Below are 21,341 nucleotides of genomic sequence, written 5' to 3'. Positions count from 1 at the left end.
AGAGAGTTCAAACCTACAAGAAGGCCTAACAGTTGTATAAACATATTTAAATGCAGTAGAGCTGGATTGCACACACTCATAAATACAGATCCAATATCAGTGCCCTAAACATGCCTGTTTTTTTTTTTACCCATTAAGACCCATGGATTATTCTCTGAAAATTAAAATGTTGAAATAACACTATCTCCAAATGTTAAAGAAAGTGGCACATCTCTGGATCTGTCCCCTGGATCTACACCAATATCTAATAAGTTCTTATTTGTGGGAATCCGTGCTGTAGTTTTGCAGAATCCTGCCAACAAACAAAAGCACATAATTCTCGGAAAGTACTTTTTGCTATTGCTATGTCAAGTTCACAAAAATGATATACGTAAACTATCAACCACAAAAGGGAACTAGAAGGACACTTGGAGAACACGTCCCTGTGCCAAGGCTAACACCCTATCTTGTAATTATACATACAGTGGGAAAAAAACGGCCCTGTATCCGCCCCATTAAATGAATCTGCTCTAAAATGTAATGGTTTCTTCCTTGGCCCATACACCAGTCTTCAACCAAGGTTCAGTAGTTTTTATGTATATCTGTGACCAGACAGACAAACGGCAATGAAAACAAAATTAGTGTGCAAGTCTCTGGAAGAAAGTATGCAGAGAAATGGAGGTCTAGCATGTGAATCTTAATACTTTTATCCTGACAGCTGTTGCTGTTGAACACAGTTAACTTTTTATTCAAATGTTAATCTACGAATCGAGGACATTTTAAACAGCAGCATTATTTCTCATAAACCAGGCCACACTCTTAACTGAGTACCTGTGGGTCCTCTGGCTTGTCTCTTGAGTCCAACAGTCCAATAGATGGCAGTAAAACTCATCTGTAAGGAGCTAAGAACACTGACTCGCATGTAATCACATTCACTCCATTGCATTCATTCAAACTAAGAACTGAATCTTTAATAATAAATAATCTTTCCACTTCTTGATCTTTAATAGAACTTAATCTCTTCTTGCAATACCTTACTAAAGTGCAGTTGGAGGTAACTTCATCTAACTACATGACCTGACATGTTTTTTTTTGGATAGCTTTACAAATGAGCTGGCCTGTGTGATTAGTTCCCTATTCCTGTGCTTTCCCTATTCTCCATCTGCTGCTTTGCACACCACCAGTGGAAGTGGAGGCTGCAGTACTTGTTATCTTCAATTTGTGGTCTGTTGGTCCTGACTGACGAAAGTCTCTCATCCTAAACAAAGCCAATGTGACGCCTTCTACCATGCTCACAATCTAACCAAAATGTTGAAGAAATGCTACATTTTTCACGAGACAGCTGATGCTGCCTTGCAGTTCAAAACAAAATTCTCCTATTTTGACACTCATGTGGTTCCCTTGTCTAGAAAGCAACCCTTCATCTTGATGTGATAGGCATAGAAGCTATGGGAGGGAGGTTTCCTGTCGGTACAGGTGAGGTTTGAGGCCTGAGTCTGTGACCTGTAGAAGTCGGCGCTGGCCTCGCAGCAGAAGCAGCGACTCAGCAGCCGGCGCATGTCCCTCCGGAAAGCCCGAGTGAAGATGGTGTATAAGAAAGGGTTGCAGAGGGAGTTGATGGGATAGAAGAGGATGAGCAGGATCTTTGAGTGAGAGACGGTGATGAGAGGCATGCGTAGGGCTGCAGAGATGGCGAAGAATGAGATCGGCGCCATACAAATGAAGTCCGTGAAAATGAGCACAGCCATGCGTTTGGCGATCTTGGTGTCTCCGCGACGGGTGGACGACTGCTCTGGGTTGTGAACGCTCAGGTAAATGCAGATGTAGCAGTAGCAGACCACGGCAAAAGCGACAACGTTGAGGACGAGCACAGCCACCACGTAGACCTGCGAGCCCGGCGTGTCGATGTCCATGGGCAGACAGATGCTCACCTTGCTGTAACTGCTGACCCCCACTAGAGGGAGCAGGGCAACCAGCAGAGAGAAACCCCAACCTGCCCCCATCATGGCCGTCACGTGGTGCATCCGCAGCCTCTTGTTGACGTGCATGGCGTTGATGATGGTGTGCCAGCGTTCAATGCTAATCACAGTCAGCGTGTACACTGATAACTCCCCGGCAAACACTATCAGAAACCCGGCTATGCCACACCCGGGCCCCAGCTGCCAGTCGGTGGCGTGGTTGTAGTACTCGTGACGGGAGTAGTGATCCATGCAGGCGATGAGCATCAGGTAGAGCCCCATGCACAGATCGGCAAAAGCCAGGTTGCACATGAGAAACCTGGAGATGGTTAGCTTTCGGTGGCTGATGAGCAGAATAACTAGAACAGCCAGGTTTCCGGTTACAGAGAAAAAAGAGATTATCCAGGTGAGGCAGCGCAGGAAGGGAAAGCCCAGCAGGTCCTCACACGGGTTGAAGGCGTCTGGCTTCGGGGTGCACTTGATGACCGGGTCGTTAAGACAATTAATCTCCAGGTCATGATACTGGAAGTTGATGTCGTCAGGAGGATTCACGCCATCCGAGCTGGGGTTTCTAAAGGATACACAGATGTTGAGAATACAATTATCATCAATTGATCAAGGCAAAGCATGTGCTTTGTTTTTTAAATGTACCAATTATTTTCTAAATTTTCTTTTTCTTAACTAAGAAGCTATTGGTAACAATCGTAACAATATGTTAAAGAAATGGCATAAAAAGTCATGTTATTTATTAGTGATCTAAGTTAAAGTGACAGTTCCAGCTCTTGGTTCTAAAATAGAGAGTGGCTAGAATATATATTCGGTTTTGTTCATAATTTAGCAGATTGCTGATCCCACTCCAATTGCGTGTTTTTCAAATTCTTTGTCAACTGTTAGAAGAGCTACTTCACTTCAAGCTTTGAGGAGGATGCTGTTAAAGGGAAATATAAAATTCACCTCCCCGACTTGGAACTCACTAATACAACTTACTTTTCTGTTTCGATAAGATCACAAAACGTTGTAGAGTTCTTCAAGGCACTTTCCCTTAAATACAAATAAAAGAAGGAAAGGATTAGACATGATTAAATGCAAATAAAGTCAACTGCAAATGACCAGACTATTGATGATCTATATTCACTTGATGGAGCTTTAGTAGTTTTTTTACGCAGATGTGAATGGATTTGTTGCAGCTCTGGGGGCGGTTTGCTGTTACCTTTCTTTCCGACGCCATGTTTGGAAGGCACAGCAGTGGCTGGGATACGTGAACTCCGCCTCCACCAGTTCAGACAGGCTATCCAGCGGAGGGAGGCTCTTCATAGCAAAGGTAGAGCTGGCTTTCAGGAACCCCACTTGCCTTAACCCTTTAGCCGGGAGAGAACTCAGAGCTGTGGAGGAAACATCCCTGAATCACACACGTAGAAATATATTTCAGTTACGGTTAGTACAGTTTCTACCAATAAAAAAGCATAATCACAAGGCACTAAGACAGCTCTTGGTCTGTCGTCTTTGTGATTTACACCCTGCTGGAGGAATACAAAGCCAGACTTTCCCTTGAGATTGCTGTTTTGTTAATGGTGGTGAAAAAAATCCTTGGTGCAAATCGGCACCATCTCCCACAGGTGGACCCAAGTGACTGCGGCAGCCAAAGCCCTGACTCACAGTTTATATTCATTACGTCAATGTGTAACTCGTGAGGTTTTTCTAAAGAGACCACATTGACTGTTAACATGCATGGAGATTGTAATTACTCTGACATTTACTCAGGAGTGAATTCATTTTATCCAAAGCAAAAATAATAAATAGCCTCCAATGTTCCCTTATTTGATTGGATACTTATAACCTGACATTACCCAGAAGTGCCACACTGCACCCCCCACAGATTCATAAGGAGTACCTTTGACATTTCCTGTATGTCAGTGAGTACCTCAAACACTTATTCATAACCAAGATAATAGGAAATTTCATATCTACAAAAGGGGGTAGCCCACAACAAGAGACTTTGCTGAGCTGCGTGCTCCTCAGTTCTAATCAGTATTCAGCAGTCCTGGCTGCCTTGTTGGTTGTTGACACAGACACACTGTCGTTACCATGGTGTTTATAGAATGAAATGATAAACACTGTTGTGAATATTCTTGCTTTACTGACCCAGTTAAAATATGATCTCCACAATTCTGTTGATTTAAACAACAAAAGACAGACTGTATATTGTCCTCTGTCACATTGAGCTTCGCACACTTATAACTATTCATTAAAAAGTAACACATTATACTTTAACTCAAATTTCCACTAAGTTCATTAGCTACATGCTAATTTTGTCGCTGAGACATTTGTTTGCAACAAATTGACCGTCTGCCATTGCTGATAATGACACAGTGGAAAACAGTGATGGAACCAAAACAGTAACTTTGTCGGCCATAAAACCAAAATGATGAGCTTAAAGACGCTTCAAAGCTTTTAAGTAGAACTGAGGCAAACTGCAAGATTCGGGCCATTCACTTTGGGATTGTTCCTATGAAAGACCACTTTCATGCACAATTAGTCATGCAAACCTCTGTAAATATGAAAATAAAGATTATGGCAGCTTTAAATAAACAATATAGTTCAGTCTCTGCTGATTTGTAAGCATATTGTCATGACTCTGGTTTTATTAGTTGTATCAACTTGAATTGCTGTTACTTACAGAGAAGTCGGACCTGTGGCTCCTTCGAAGGCATCTTCTTGAATGGACCTGAGATGCCTGTTGTCTCTCAAAATCCTAAAAAATACATTACACACTCCTAACTGTAGCTTTGCAGTTAACATGCAATATGATAGAAAATGTAAAATGAAACGATAATGGCCAACAATGCCTCAAACCCCATTTTTCATCTCCTTTTAGTTTTCTCAATGTGACACTGAGGAAGATGAGCTATATTTTTAGACTGCACGGTGCCTGCACATATCTCGTCCCCATCAACATTCAGCAGCACTGGGCCAGAGCAAAAAAAAAAACAACAGGGCATCCAATCTTTGTTTAGTCTTATATAATGTTTGTTTACTGGTACATTGTGTTTTTTATGATTAAGAAAAGGAGAGACCTCAACCTGAATAACCTACTCAACAGCAGCGTACTGTATCGACTAGTGTAGTAGCTTGTTACTAGATGAAAGGAAAATCTTAATACAAATACTTACAATGTGTTGAGCTTGGTTCCGTTGAATGCATGAGAATTAATTTCCTTGAAGCCGTTTCTAACCAGGTTCCTGCCAAGGACACAATGTTCTTAATTTTAGTTTGTTGTCAGAAGCATCTATCACCAAGGTCAGACAACTGAACATTCAATTACATACTCATATAATGTTATTTTTAAACACTCTTAACCACAAACTGTTGCTCTCAGCTCTGATAAAAAAGAATTTGGCTCCTGTACTCACATGTCAAGATACTCGTCTGTGAAACCCTGGAAGGAGTTGGCAGGAATGAAGTGGATCCTCATGTTGTCTGCCATTTCTCTGCACACAGAAGAGATAACATCCTGCATTCAAATAATCAGTTAGACAAAATGATCTGCATGCACACCAAAAGAACAAGAAGGGTGATGAACTGTGACGCAGGCGGAGGATTTGTTGCAGGGTTGGTGGCATTGGGACATTGATAGATAAAACTGAACCTGGCCTCAGAGTGAGCCACTTGGATTCCGCTTGAGGGGAAGAGCTTGATAAACGTGCAGTCTTGCAACATGCGGAAAAGACTAATCCAATTGAGGAATGCATGTTTTCTTTTAATGGGATTACTTACAGAATAATATTAGGCACCAAGGACGAGATGGTTGTAAAATCTGGGAAGTTTGTCATCCCTGTGTTGGAGATGGTCCTGGGAAGAAAAGCAGCAGAGACAGATTAGACATTTCAGGAGCCAGTTCTGGAAAACAATTCAGTTTAAATGTTGTTTATCTTATCATGTTGCTCTTTTATATCTGTCACCCGGTAACTTGAAGAGATTAATTTAAAAATATCTCCATAGGGCCTTTTTTTTTAAAAAGGACAAAGATTTTACCAGGGAAGATCTCGTATGTAAGTTGCCACAATAAAACGACTGAAAAGAAAAGATGTAGAATCATGCTGCACGTAGCGTTGAACAGCTACAGCACAGAGAAAGTAAAACAATAACAAGAGTCAAAATTCATGTAACAGAGGCTGATATATCCTGACTTTTAGTTCCTTATATAGATCAAGCTTCAAAACTCCCAACAGTTCCCATAATGCAACTTGTTCACTGAAGCTCCCCTGCCAGTTGGATGCCCTCTCGTTACAAACTCCGTGATCCCAGTTATATAGTTATATATTCCAAATTGCATAATTTTGTTTGTGATGTTTACAAGAGTTGCTAATAGAATATATTATTTTCAGTATGACCTTGTAGGCTAAGTTATTCATACAGTGCTGTTTACATGGCAGCATTTTATTCAGACTGTTTTCTTAATCAGGTAAATACCGGCTAATACAAGTGTCCGCTTGTCTCTGGCTGAAGTGACCTATCACCTTTCAACCTTAACATCCAGTTAGCCTCCGTTTAGTTTCCCACATAACAGACTTCACTCTGCACCATAGGCTGTTAATAAAAAGCTCTGGAGCGTTAACGCAGGTCGAGTGAACAGAAAATACCAAACAGGAAGGTTCTGAACAGAATCTGACCTAGTTTAATATAAATTCACATTTCAACAGAATCTATCAACGATAAACACTTACAAGTATTCCAGTTTGGGCAGGTCAGTGAAGGCCCCTTTCTCAATAGACCTCAGACTGTTGATGTTCTGCACGAAACTGCAGGATCAAAAATGACGGGAGAAATATGAGTCATTACAAGTGAAGTCGGTTGCTGTCAAAAAAACATACAAACCCGTGCATCCTTCAGCTGAAAGCCGGGGATTAAACACGCCGCCTTGTAATTGGGAGACGACACTTAAACGAAATGCAACACACGCACACACACACACACACACACACACACACACACACACACACACACACACACACACACACACACACAGCAGCTGTTCAAATTAATAATTGCCTTCATGGCGTTTGAATGTGACGTGAGGTGGAAGGTAGGCGTACGCTTACATTTGTGCCAGGCTGTGGAGGGAGAGGAAGGCATGTCGCTGGATCTGCGTGATGCGGTCGCTCTGGGAAATCTCACTGTGACAACAAAGAAATGGCTCAGCATCAGTCAACAGATGAACAAATGACTCGTGAATTCTCTCAGATCCAGGCGGCAAATCTGGCTTTTTGGTGAAGCGAGTATGACGAGCGACACCAGTGCACATTGGGTATTTATTCCCACGTTTACTTTTTCATGTACTGTCTTTGAGAAATGGGACAGAGTTGATTGATACTGGGAGACAAACCGTTAAAAATACAATTCAAACTTCTAGGGCACAACACACACACACACAAACACACAGTAGCTTCACTTCATATTTGGAAAAGCTCCATAGATACATCAAGGATGCATCTGGGCCAAGAAGACTAAGTGAAGATGTTTAAAAAGGAGGACTAAACAAAGACGAGTGGAGACAAACAAAGTCAACAAGAGTTCTTGGTTCGTCCTTGAACACTTTGTTTTCTGATGGCTGACTCTCCTGTTTCCGAGTCCCTCTCTCCATCTCCTTTTTTTTTTTTTACGTAATCACAGACTCTGCCTCCCTCACTCAGCTGTAATCAGCCGACACTTTAGGGTTGACGCCGCTCCGCCTCCATTTCAAACTGAGAAACAATTAAATGACTCCATCTGTAGAGTACTGCGTGTGTGTGTATATATATATATAGTTTATCTCGTATCCCCTCCCTTTATTGTCCTGTGTCATAATTACCACTTAGAGCTTTTGAAAGGCTTTTTCCACACAATCATCTGGAGGACGCTGACGCACCACATGCAGCTACTGGTGTCATTCTACCTTGACACAGGTTTTACATGGCTACTCTGTTCTGGGCTGGGGAAAAAAAGGAGGGGATCTGAAACTTTTAAACTCTTGTCTCTAAAACTACTTTGAGAGACAAAATGTGAACGCAATGAACCTCTCGCATGAAAATGCTGAAGACCAGACTCGTCCTGGTTCGAGCCCTGTCCACTGTGTGAATCCACAGATTTAGCCCTGCTGGTTACTGTCAGGTCTCACCTTGTAACAAGGGTGACTGAGCTCCGGCTTCTTGTGAATCTCTTCTTAAATTTTTTTACAAATGACTGACCTCCTATTGGCTCTGATTTCCACTGACCAATCATATTTATTAGAATTTGTAATTCTTTCCACTTTATTCTCATTGTTTATTGTAAAGTACACAGATTGCTAACTTTACAAATAAAGTTTATTGTTTTTCTTTTTATTTCTGCACGAACTAATCTCATCAAACCATGATACATTAAATGAATGGTGAAACCTATTCCAGGTAATGTTATGGCTTTCGCTGCAAACATAATGAATATGAAACATGTTGGTCTTGTCGCCATTTGAACCAAGGAACAGATGACTACATTTATTTATGTGATGATTTCTGGACATTTTGGAGTTTTTACTGATACACATGCAGCGCCTTTTGTGTGCTCTTCTCTCATCTGCTTATGAAACGATGAGATCTTGAAACCCGTCCAGCTCATAGCTTATGTAGGTGGCCTTCACTGTTTCACAGCTGTGGGATATTATACTTTACATTTCTCTGCTATTTCAGACGATAACTTTAACAAAGAATAGGAACTTATACAGGTAGTTCACTTTTATTGCTTAATCATAATTGCCTTACTGGCATATAGTCAGGTCTGTATTCCTGACGACTTAAAAGTACCCAATGGCTGATAATAGAGACTTAAGTGTACTGCTGTGAGAAAAATTACATGCATGGCTTTCAGGCTAATGACACCAGCGTGTGTTTTTTTCTTCACTTATTAAGAAAATACCAGAGAAAGACGTCCAACTGTAGTGCAATTAATTAATTTAGTCGTAAGAAAATGTCAAGGTACAAGCATTTAATACATTTGTGAGTCTTAATTATTATTAACTTGGTCCTGAAAACATATATATATATATTCAGAATTGTTTTAAAAATCACATTGTTAGACATTTTGTATTCGCCTCATTTTTATTTTCAAGTCTTATTTCTGAAAAGTAGACCACACAATTCTCCACTAGACATATTTCATTAATGTTATTATTTAATAACTCAACTTAAGTTCATTCGTTTTGACAACTTCCAGCATTCTACAACAGTTCCCCACAGATCACTACTGTAGTGTTTAGTTTTATAATTTAAAACATGACCCATATTATTGAGCCATTCCAGGCTTCTGATGACTAGGTGGACACCCTCCAGCTTGCTTTATTAACTGTAATATTTATGAATATTTCAATACTTGAATGCTATTGTTTTTGGGGAAGAACATGGACATTATGAATGCTCTGCACACACAATGTCTCCCCTATAGAGTAGTATTTTAATTTTCAAGTTTTTTTGTAATTGCCCTACACATGACACTTCCACTGGATCTGCAGACTCAATGTTGATATTACATCTGTAGAGGTTTATTAAGGGTTGCACAAACACTATATCTGAGTTTCACGTGCAAGTTCTGTCATGTTGAGTTAATCGAGTTAGTCAGGTGAATGCAAAACAGGATATTGAGGTTTGAATAGTGATCACTCTCCTTTGCTTGAATTGCTTTTTAGCAAAATGAGAAATAATCATGGAAAAACAACTATATAATGTATCTTGTGAAATTTTTTAAGTAAAAACCACAAAAATAACATATCAATCAATCAGTCGACAATACAACTTAAATTCCCCTCCTGTACTATTGTTCACCCTTAACAAATGTATAGGAAGCAGTGCAGGAGACTTACATCACCGTGATGTTGATAAGCTCCTTGAAGGCGTGAGTGGGGACTTGTTCCAAGGGCAGATGACTGAACCTCCTGTAACAACCAGAAATAAAAGTTGTAAACTCCACATTTACATGCCATAAATAAAAAGGAGCAAAATGCACCATCAGCTCGTCCTCGAGCAGCTGTTACATTTATGACAAATCATATCATAAAACAAAGAACAACCAGTGACTTAATAAGACAGAAGTCGGGAATTATATGTCCCAGAGGAAAAGAAGAGCAAAGTGGAAGTTGGCGCTGAAGGGCGGTGATGCGTTCAGGGGCACATCTATAGGACGACAGGTAAAGTTGGTGTTACTCACAGTCGAGTCGTGGGTCTGGAGTTTGTTCGTCCGGAGGCCAGCTGAGAGTCCCGGCTGCACTGGAACGTGTCCGGGCTGCAGAGGCAGATGCTCGGACACCTGTAAGACTCGCAGGAGCGCACATCCAGGAGCCAGCACAGCGCCGCCAGGAGGCCGCAGAGGCGCATGAGAGACACCGGCTCTGCTGACTGCAGAAAACACCCTAATAAAGTAGATTGGATATATAAAAGTGGAACTCTAAAGTTGGAGTGGAGCTGACATTTTGTAAAAAAACTAAATATGAATCTGATCTATTGTATTTTCTGCACTCTCTGAGGAGCCCGTGCTGCCTTCAGGTGCCGCAGTAATTGCGCGAATCAGTCTGCTGTGCGTGTGGAGAGAGGAGCTGACAAAGTGGAACCCGGGCGGGATCTCCTCCGACAGCTGAGCCGAGGAGACGTGACGCTCAGGGGGAGGAGATCCGAGGAGGCTCCGGAGTTAAGGGTGGTGTGGTGAAGTCACTCTGTCAATCACTGTGTCATACATCACCTCTGAAGGGAGGAGCTGACTTTGCTGTGCAGTTCTAATGTGGATGAACAGGCCTGAGAATGGATAGATAGACAATGCAGCATGGGTTAGTCCCATTGTTTAATATTAAAATCAAGTTATTTATTCACGTAGAAATGACCAAGTTTTGAGAGAAAGAGTGAAGTTCAAAGGTCCCTACAGAGTTTATGGTTTAAAAAAACTTCTACAGAACTATTTTGAAATTACTTAAAGTTAAAGTTAGTAAAAAGTCCTTCTCTTTCATAGATACTGGAGTAATTTAGATTATCATATGGCTAAACACTTAATTAAGTTATCCACGCAATCAACTGGTTATTTCAAATCATTATTTATTTGTTCACTCACTTTTTGTAAACTCTCTGATGAGTGAGGTCTATTTATGCACAGTTGATGTGATTTCAGGTTTTTGCAGGTATATATAAATTTCACATTTTCCAATGCATACTGTGCAGTTTATATATTGAAGGATATGTTCTCCCTACGATGTAACACATCCATTGGTTTCTCATAATCCAATAATGTTTGACATCCATCTAGATTTAAATGTAGATAGGCCTCTATCATACTGGAATCAATGGAAACCAATGGATTTCTGGGAAAGTAAAAACACAAAACAACAACTACTTAATTTGGGAAAGCGAGGAAAGTAGTTTTGAGATTGGAAACATCAACTGCAGCAGGTGGATGGGTCGACGAGACTTTCACAGGAGATCACCTCTGTTTATGTTGTTGGACAAATTGTAATTCACCTGCCGCAAACACATTTGGAAAAAGGACTAAAGCAAATGTGCACTTGAGTGCAGCACATCACTCTTCCAGTGAGGGTGTAAATAGGCCTGAAAGGAAACAGCACTACCTTTTTAAAAGGATGTGTAAAGTACCAACCAAAGGGGAAAGAGTTATGATGATGTACCAGTAAAAAGGACAGAAATTAAACCTGATGTTAGAGAACATCAGAAACTGTACTTTCATTTATAGCCGAAAATACAAAAACTAAAAATGTTTCATTTCTACATGCTAACAGCAGGTTTTCTCCTCTTGACATCTGTGCAGCTGCAGAGAGTCTTTGGAAATTAATGTCACAGCCAAGAAAGGGGCGGTACAGTAGGGCGGTGGTTAGCACTGCACATCTGTTCAAATCCCTGTTCAGCTTCTGTCTTCCTTTGTGGAGTTTGTGTGTTGTCTCTCTTGTGTGTTTGGGATTTTTCAGGACACTCCGCCTCCCTCTGATAGTCCAGACTCACGCAGTTTGGGGGTACGTTAATTGGAGACCCTAGATTGACTGGATAGGTGTGAATGTGAATGGTTGTTTGTGTCTGTAATACGCTGGCGACCTGTACATCTCCTCTCGCCTAATGTCAGCTGGGATTGGCTCCAGACTCCCCCATCACCCTCAGAGGATAAGAGGTGTAGATAATGAATGGATGGATGGACAACCATGGCCCATTTTAATGATATTCATCGATGAAGATGACTCTCAGGTCAGGAGGCGTCTGTTTGTTGTTCCACTGTTAAACCCCTTTTCATTGAGTGGCTTGTCAACCTGGATATAAAAAAACAAACAAGCTTAAATACGGCAACAACATAAATCAAACACGAGCTCTTTGCTATTACACGCACACTTTACATCTCAAACTCACAACACTTAACACCACAAGACACATCACAACAATGAGTCACGATCCCGTTTACACTGGTTTGTCAAAGGAAACGCTCCTTGTCACCGAATCTCCTCTGCTGCCAGTGACCCTGACCTCATTTATACGACTCTCTTATCCCGCTCCTCCACCCTGCCACTGTGACCTGTGTCAACAGAGCAGCAACACCTTCCCGTGACTGTTCTCGAGGACCACACACGTACACGTACACACACACACACACACGCACACACACACACACACACGGTTCCCTGGAGAGGTTACTGCCCAGTACTGTTTATCCAGACTTGCCAGCGTCTCTGCCGAGCACAGGGTCAACCTCCAAGATGTTTAACCCTGTATAAGAAAGATAAAAAGACAGTGACGGGGAGAGAGAGACTGAACGGGGGGGTCGGTGGCCTCTGTGAATCAGCCTCCATGCTAACCAACACGCTGTGCATCACGTCACACCTGGAAGGTCGGACGCAGCGGGGTGTGACGTTCAGGAAAAATGCACAAAGACACAGGTTCAGAATTAAGAGGAACGCCACATTAAAATTGCATAAATGCTCGACAGAATATTCTAATGGCTGCACCGAGCTGATTGTTAGATTACTGCTGCCTCTAAAGCATTAGCTGTGCTTTAGCAGACAGCCCTTAGCCCGCTTTATTGGATTTATCAGCATGGCTGGAACGGCTAATGCTGAAAGTTCACTTTGAATTATACACTGGTAAATTGCATTTGAAACAGTTTGTTCTAATAATGTGGCAGGGGCAGGCTTAGACACTTTTCAATTGGTGATAGGGGTTGTGTGTATATTTTAAAATTTGTTAAAATACGCTTAGACTTGCAAACTTTTGACAATGGTGATAGTTAGTTTCTGTATTTATTGTTCAGTGAGATGAATGGACGCCTAAGGGTCCCTGAAGGGACATGGGCAAAAAAAAGAGATACAAGTTTCTGGTGTGCACGAGAGAGGATTCTCTTTCTCACCAGAAAGCATTTTACATCTCCTTGTGGTCGTTTTGCGTCTCTTTGTGGTCGTTTAGCATCTTTGTGGTCGTTTTGCGTCTCCTCATGGTCGTTGTGGATCTCCTTGCAACTGTTTTGTGTCTTTTTGATGCCATTTGCATCTCCTTGTGGTTGTTTTATGTGTCCTTGTGTTGTTTTTTCACCTCTGTTACGAGGTACTTTCTCTTTCAATTCAGCAAGACAGAATCACAACTTTGAAGAGTATATTGTCAGGATACATTTGTCACATTGGTGATTAACACCTCTTGAGGAACAAATGAAGAATACATAAAGAAAATAGTATCTTCAGAAGCAGCTTGTTATCAGATATCAACATTGGCCTTCCTGTTCTTTTTAAACGAGTTACTCTGGTGCAGTTTCCTTGACTTGGCTCCGTTTATATTCTCAGTCATGCCAAACCACAAATACAGTTTGACCTCAGGTGTGACTGTCATGTTCACACATAAACCTTCCAACACTCAGGTTTGACCTTGCTGTTGTTCTTGTGCTTTTGTGTTCACAGAGAAAACCATGTGAATTCGCCGGTGAGGATCTAAATCTATGTCTACAGGAATAATTTGTGAGTCCATTTTACCGTGAGACCGACCAGGGGTTAACAGAGTGTCGTGTCATTAAGAACTGTGTGGATGTGACATGACTGGCTGGAGGTGTGACTGCACCCCACATGGTCGCCCTCACTGGCTTTGTTAGTGTACATAGTAAGAGATTCATTTTTTAGGGACAAGGTTCTTCTTACCTCAGGGTGTGAGGCTGTTGACCTGCCAGCGTCCTGTGGCTTTCCAGAGCTGATAAGTAGGGCATGAGAAACACGACAACCCAAAATGACTGTCGGACACCAGGCAACATAAACCAGCCCTTACCCAGGCCATCAAGCAACAATGGAACACAACATGGAGTCACACAGAAGGTACAGAAACTTCAGGACAGCACATAAGCGCTGAGTCAGAACCGTCATTAATGAAAGTGGTGGAGGCTGCAATTGGTGTCAAGTGCTGTTTACTTGCTATTCCTACATGAAGTGACATTTTCAGGGACCGAGTTTAAGAGTGAACACGCATCACTGTGGCATTTGAGGTAATTGGCAATACGGGCACTGAGTGTGTACTGAGTCTCATTGTTTCATTCCTCACTGCGGTGTAGTGTATTTCAAAGGACTTACACCAACTCTATTTTTTAAGGACAGGTTAAAAATTAAACTTAAACACATTTGTGAGTGTTGAGAAACACTCAAACATTTGCTGTTAATGGTCAGTTCACAGACACGTTTCTGAAGTGATTCGTTTTTCAAAATTAGTCAGAGGTGACTGAGTTTTGGAAAAACCCTCAAAGTCAAGTGAATGACCTCATTATTAAATTGAGAGTTTGATTAAATTTGGTGTAACTTGATTAAAGCTGCAGCTTGAAGTATATCAAACTGTATATCACTCTGTATGTTACACTGTATTTTACCAATTGGACAAAATACACCATTATTTTGTATTACTCATTGTTTGATGATAATAATAAGTATAATACTTCTTGTTCTTGTTCTTGTGTTTTTATAGTTATGTTATGACCCTTAGTATGGAAAATTTAAGTCATCATCATCAAATCCCCAAAATGATAGAATTTACTATTTTAGAGAAAATGTATGAAATATCTGGTACCAGGCCAGTGTTGTGACTTTTGTGGTATATTGTGTAATTATGTCTCATTGATTAACCGATAAATCATAATCAATAATTTCAGCTCCAGATCACTGGTTGGTTTCTGGCTTCTCATGGAAATGAAAAGAAGACACTTCCCCCTTTACCACACTCTCTTACTAAAGGCCAATTTATGCCTCTCCGTTATTTCTATTACGGACAGATAAGACCGCCCTATCCGTCGTGAAACGTCCTCTCCGAGCGCCTCCGACAGCTTTTCGTACACGTCTGATTTTTCTAACTATCCGTCTTCATTTTGGAGACCCGACGGACCGCTCTTGGCTGTGATTGGTCCGCGAACGACATCATTTCCGTATGACGTCATTTCCGTATTTCCGGACCTCAAACTTTCTGTTTACTTGTAGCAACAAACACGAACACAACTATGATTCTACGATTAATGTGACGTGTGTGTTAAGCCAGCGGAGTTGTCCGGCTGACGGTGGCTCGTTAGAGCACTGAGGGCATGTGTGCACGGTCACATACGGTTATAACGAGCTTTCAAAACGGCGCTAGCAGGCTAGTCTAGCGGGCTAGGCTAGCTACCATGCTAACTGCGGTGGTAACAGTGCAAGAACCCGCCGTCACGACTTTAATTCCACTTCTATCATGACACTGTTTCTATAATACCGTCAGGTTAGAAGCAAACACTGGGTAGTAGTTAGTGTCGGGAGTCCCTGCTGACTGTGTGTGGAAGCTGGGGGGGAGCTAGGTCCGGGTAGCTTCTAGCTACATGTAGCCTCAAGCAGATTCAAGCTGTGGAATCAGCAACACAGTTCGGAAACAAGACCGGGGAACCGCTGCGCTAAGAAACGATTACATCAGCATTTTGACACGCTGGGTGTCACTTTATTTAGATCTGTTAGTTGCCATGGTTCAGTGTGTGGGACGCAAGCTAACATGTCAACAGAGACACGTGGACTTCTTCTTCCCAAATGGGGTAGGCTTCTCTGAGCTCGTCTTCCGTTGCGCCACCTATGGGTTTGGCGGGGAATTGTTTTTAGACGGATAGTCGTCGGAGAAGTAAAAATCAAAAAGACACTTTGTCTCCCGCTGAGACCTCTCCGAGAAACGGATACGTAGAAGTATATAAGAGCCTTGAGCTTCGCTTTCCATTTCTGATATCTCCACCTGGACCTCAGTTTATGTTACGTGAGAATGAGCTTTTAAATCTGTCCTTCTGCATCCACACGTAACTTCTACCTAGTTTTTGATACTACCAGAGCCAAATGATGTTTAAGAGGAAGAACTGCGAGGACCACGATGATCCCTTTGGAATCAAAACTTTGTAAAATCAAGGCTCTGCACTCAAGGGCACCACAGGAGTCTCATATCGCCGGGTCAGAAATATAAGGTACAGCCAAGGAGACTGAAACTGAGCCAAGAGAGTTCGACAAGGCAGAGATACCGACACACACAAACACACAACCTGAAGACACACATACTGTACAGTTCCACAGAGGACTTACTTACTAATCTACTTTCTTAATCCTCGCTGTTCATGAGGGGTTTGTATGAGAGTGCTGTGGATCTGGGATACTTCCACTTCAGCAGGTTATAATCATTTCCATATGCCCTCTAATCACTCTGCCTCACTCCCACTCAGAAGACATTTTGCAGTACGAGCACCATGAGGCTGGCATGCTAATGAACGTGGGATAAACAAGCAACCAACAAACAGGGGAGTCATTATTATGAATTATTAGGCGGAATTTATGCAGTCTTGTTTTTAATGGCAAGTGACCTTGAGGCTGTCCGCTCTCTCTGCAAAACCCAATCACACACACACATACATATAATATGCACACACACACCCACATGCACCACACAATTTGTTCACAGGGCAATGCTCCTGACAGCTTATCAGGGCAGGAGCTCACGGGTCCTTGGACAATCCAAAACGCATCACAGAGATATCGCATTAAGAAAGTTAACCCTTCCACTACCAGGCGAGACAGGAACCTCGTTCACGACAAACTCACAACAAAGAGTATTTGAGCAACAACGTTGTTCTTCGTCCCTGCGCGACCCCCCCCCCCCCTTAAAAAAAATGTCATCCTCAAATACCATCATATTTCCCAGCATGTTGAAACATGCATTGGGTTGTTTGATGCTCGTACTGTATGTACAGCCCTTTGTCAGAAGTGGCTGCAGTTCTCCAGTTTGATCAACAGGTGACTCTTTCATATCTGGATGTAGCTCTGGGTTCTGACTGAAAAAAGCCAGCTGGTCTTTGATCAGGAATTCGTTCTGATCCAGAGCTACAGAATAATCAGCGTTGTAAAAATGTTACACAGGCCTGGTTACAACCTCAGCGGAGGCTAGTGAGCAAAAATCATAAAGTTGCCAGACTGAGAGATACAGATGGGGCGGTGGAGCGGTCGTCTTTACCATCTAGATGTACAGAAATAATTCAGTTTTTCCACTGTGTTCATGATGAGGAACTAAAACATGTCATCAAAAAAAGAGAAGCATATTATTGGAGCATATTTCCCTTTATCTCTCAGCAAATATATCAAATGATTTGAGTGGACTAATGTTTGGACCCATACTGCAGATCAATCAATAAATCCATCCATCATCTGCACTGCTGATCCTTTAAAGATGCCTGGGAGCTGGAGCCAATCCCAGCTAACATTATGTGAGTGGTGGGATACACCCTGGCCCAGTCACCATGGTATCAAAGGGCTGACCCTTTGTTTGTATTCCTCCATCAAACATTACAGTTTCAGTCTACATTCAACACATTTTTTACCAGACACATGTGAGGTCACCAACTAAATCTAACAAGTTGAAGTTTCACAAAGCAGAAAGGGTTTAGTCCCAGTGACCTAGACCTTTGACCTTCAAAGTCTAATCAGGTAATCCTTGAGTTGTTTCAGTGGATCACCATGATCTTTGACCTCTGACCACATAAATCAAATCAGTTTATCAGTTTATTTATCATTTGAAGAAATTCCCTCAAGGCGTTCCTGAGTTTTTGCATTTACAAGACTACAAATATGTTTCATAAGGTCATGGTGGCTTTGCCTTTTACATTTTTACCCCCAAAATCAATTTACTTTACCCTTAAGTGAAGTTGAACATTTGTAGGAAATTTGAAGAAGTTCCCTCAAGGCGATCTTGAGATATCGTATTCACGAGCCTACGTCAGTAAGCATGCCTCTGGTCAGTGGCTGTCATCTGCACTGAGGCTAAAAATAAACTACTCACACACATTCACACAGACCATCCATTTAAAGTCGTTTAAACTGCAAATCTCTTTAAATACAGGGAAATGTTGATTATCCGTCTATTTAATGAACGCAGATTTCTCCCACTGTCTCTTCTGTAATGAGATAATTGCTAAATCAGCAATCAGTGATGAAAGCAGTGTTCATTAGATCTCTTTCGAATGCTTTGCTGAATGTCTCGAGACTCGTTCAAAGGGGTAAAATATGAGTTTGGGGCCGTTTTGTTTTCCTCAGTGTTCAAACGCGAGGCGTCATTAGAATGTCCTCGATATTTCAATTCTTTTAATCCCCGTTCAAATCCGTGAGTAAAACACAGTGAACAGTCTGCTCTGTCCTGAGCAGCGGTCCAAATCACAGACACACACAAATAGATCAAAGGAAACTTTGCAGTCACTTAAAAAGTATTTGTTCCAAATGTCTCAACATTATCTCCGGCACAGTATCTAAAATGTATTTACTACAGGCAGAACCGCTCATAACTTCTACCCTTCATGCAATTCCAGCAGATTTTTTTTGGCCTCTACCAACATCAAAGCATCCGTTTCAGTGCCAGCTGGACAGCAACAGCAGTGGTGAGATTGGCTGAGAGTGTTTGTGTGTGTGTGTGTGTGTGTCTGTGTGTGTGTGTGTGTCTGTCTGTTTGTGTGTTTGTGTGCGAGTTAGACTCTGAGAGACTTGGACTGAGGCCCAGCCCGCGGTGTATTTGTGTTGATAAGCACATCTTAGCACACCTTTTCTCTGGATGCCGTGACGTTTATCCAGAAGAAGTGGTGTTGTGTCCACTGAGGACACTTTTCACCGAAGGACGAACCTGTCTGCTGCTGCTGCTTAGAAACTCTGCAGGCCGGACGTTTAGCACCCTGGATTCCGAGAGGAATGCTCTACTTTTAACTGACCGCTCAAATCTGTTCCATTCACTGACTTTCATAATCTTGGCTCCTATCTTCATCCCCTGTATAAATAATTTGGATGCTGTTTAAACATGAATGGGCCATAAAGCCGGAGCACACAGCCTCTCATGTCTCCGTGTATAGGACTGAGTCATGTGCTGTGTTGCAGAGGACAGCTGGTGTCGCCCATCAAGACACAGAAGCAGCTGGGACTCCTGGTGGCCACCAAATATGCTAATTAAAAATTGAGAATCAGAAGGGGCTACAATATAATGAGATGTGAATCATTATATGACATTTAATCATCCCAGGGAAAACATTAAGCCACCAACTCATAATCTGGGCAGAGCACAGAGTCGAGTGATCAGTTTCTTGTTGGTTCCGGAGAAAGGTTAATTACTTTGGTTTGTCTGGGGCACCTCTGTTATATTCAAAGGGATTTCTGCGTGGAGCTGCATTAAAACACAGTCAGAGTTCGAGCACGATTATAAAGTCTCAAACATCATCAATGTTGACTATAAAATCTGTAAAAATGTTTTAAAAAAAATGTATACAATATATTATTTGGGGGCTCATTTTTTTCAAGTTGATCTGTCACCAATAATCAATATGTCAAGAATGACAACTGTTTTATTCATGATGGATTTATTGATAAATGTCTTTATTCACACTCACTCAAGTTACTGTGGCTTCACAGGCCAAGGCTCTTCTGAAGGTTCATGGCCAATCATGGACGCTGTAAACAGAATGTGTTGTGTTTATGTGTTAAGAGCATGTAAACAACACTGAATCATATTTGACATATAGATCATTTTAAAGTATTAATCATAAAAACGTCTGTATTGTGCAAACCTTTGGTGCTATATACGCTTTTGAGAGATGGACAAATAGTTTGCAAGTAACCAAAGTATTTAAGCTTATAAAGACGCATATCAGCAACAGCATCGCAGAAGCTATTTGATTCTACTTGATTGTACCAATGTGTTATTTGGTTTGTTAGTGTTGACATCAGCAGCCCGGGAACTTGTGTACAACATTTTCGCAGACTTAGAAAGTTCTGACTCGAGGCGGCGTTCAAATATATTTTCCCAGTTGGTAACAAATTTTTCAGATTAACCCGACACCTTGTAAACAAACAGACAACATTTTAGTGAAAAGCATGTTCACCTATTAAAATGTAGGTGGACACTGAGAGGAGCAGTAATTAGCAAACCATCTTCCATGTTTCCATGACACCAACTCTGTTGTAGCTCATTTTCTCTCCCCACTCATTTCCTGTCATCTCTGCTATGAACTTGGCGATGAAGTAAAATCAAATATATAAAATTGTGCGATGTGAATTTATCAGTGTGTCCATTACCACTCTGCTGAAATGAGTATAATCAGCAGCAGTAAGTGGAAGCACCTGGGAGAGCAGATCGTCTCACAGAGGCTTTTGAAAAAAAGGAAGTTGAGCAGAATTTAGTTTATTTGCAAACTAGGGAAACACTTGAAATTGCTTCTCATCATCTGAATCAGGTGCTGAATGGCACATAACCAGTGATTACTTCTGCCAGGAAGGTCGTGTCTCCACCTGTGTTTGTGTATTTGTCAGCAGGAATACGCAGAAAGTACAGAATGATTCATGCCAAACGATGGCAAGATGCAGGACTAACCCTACCCCTAAACAAAACATAAAACCCCAAATCTGTCCTCATAATTGTTCCGTTGGATAATTTAGACAAGTCAAAACGGCTCATCGTAAGGCCTCACCAGGGCCTTTCCAGGGCTGCTGCCATGCAAGAAGGAAGTATTGATATGATATCAACCTCATCTATGTAAATACTGAAAAAGCAAACATATTTCATAGAATTATTTATTATAGAAGTGTGCATGAGTAGGCAGATTTCTAGGAGTTGATGACCCAAGAAGACACACTATCTAGATAGATAGATACGGTGGTTATATAGAGCACTAAATATAGTCCCCTTAAATTTAATCAAGCCTTAGAGCTGAGTCAACAAATCAATTCAGATTAAATCATAATCTCTATCAAAGAATGTTTTCCATCAAGATGGATGAACTATTCTGTGAGAAATCAATGAAAATGTCAAAAAACAACATATGTTGGGATGTTAAAGAAAGTGATTTCGTGCCAAAATGTATTGTCTTCTTTCTTGGCCCACGCTC

At 41.5% G+C, this 21,341-nt stretch overlaps 1 protein-coding gene across 1 annotated transcript; it reads right to left on the bottom strand.

Annotated features, from left to right (window-relative positions):
* Positions 1-1,367: 1,367 nt before the first annotated feature.
* On the bottom strand, positions 1,368-10,315 carry LOC133020627 (lutropin-choriogonadotropic hormone receptor-like). The gene is made up of 11 exons (XM_061087260.1): positions 10,149-10,315; positions 9,805-9,876; positions 7,037-7,111; positions 6,662-6,736; positions 5,712-5,786; positions 5,348-5,425; positions 5,108-5,176; positions 4,615-4,689; positions 3,148-3,336; positions 2,925-2,978; positions 1,368-2,508 (listed from the first exon to the last, which is right to left on the bottom strand). Exons 1-11 carry the CDS (start codon positions 10,313-10,315, stop codon positions 1,368-1,370), a joined length of 2,070 nt encoding a protein of 689 aa, XP_060943243.1.
* Positions 10,316-21,341: the final 11,026 nt, after the last annotated feature.

This window comes from Limanda limanda, chromosome 15 (genome assembly GCF_963576545.1).
Source record: "Limanda limanda chromosome 15, fLimLim1.1, whole genome shotgun sequence".
Lineage (NCBI taxonomy): Eukaryota > Metazoa > Chordata > Actinopteri > Pleuronectiformes > Pleuronectidae > Limanda > Limanda limanda.
Note: the sequence above shows the minus strand (reverse complement) of the source record. Positions and strands in the feature narration are given on the sequence as shown.

Excerpts from the sequence above, each read along its gene's own strand:
- LOC133020627 (XM_061087260.1), bottom strand. The coding sequence starts at position 10,315 with ATGCGCCTCTGCGGCCTCCTGGCGGCGCTGTGCTGGCTCCTGGATGTG. Across the intron at positions 9,877-10,148 it reads TCCAGACCCACGACTCGACT|GAGGTTCAGTCATCTGCCCT; the intron begins GTGAGTAACACC and ends TGGTTGTTACAG. Across the intron at positions 3,337-4,614 it reads GCCACAGGTCCGACTTCTCT|GGATGTTTCCTCCACAGCTC; the intron begins GTAAGTAACAGC and ends TGTGTGATTCAG.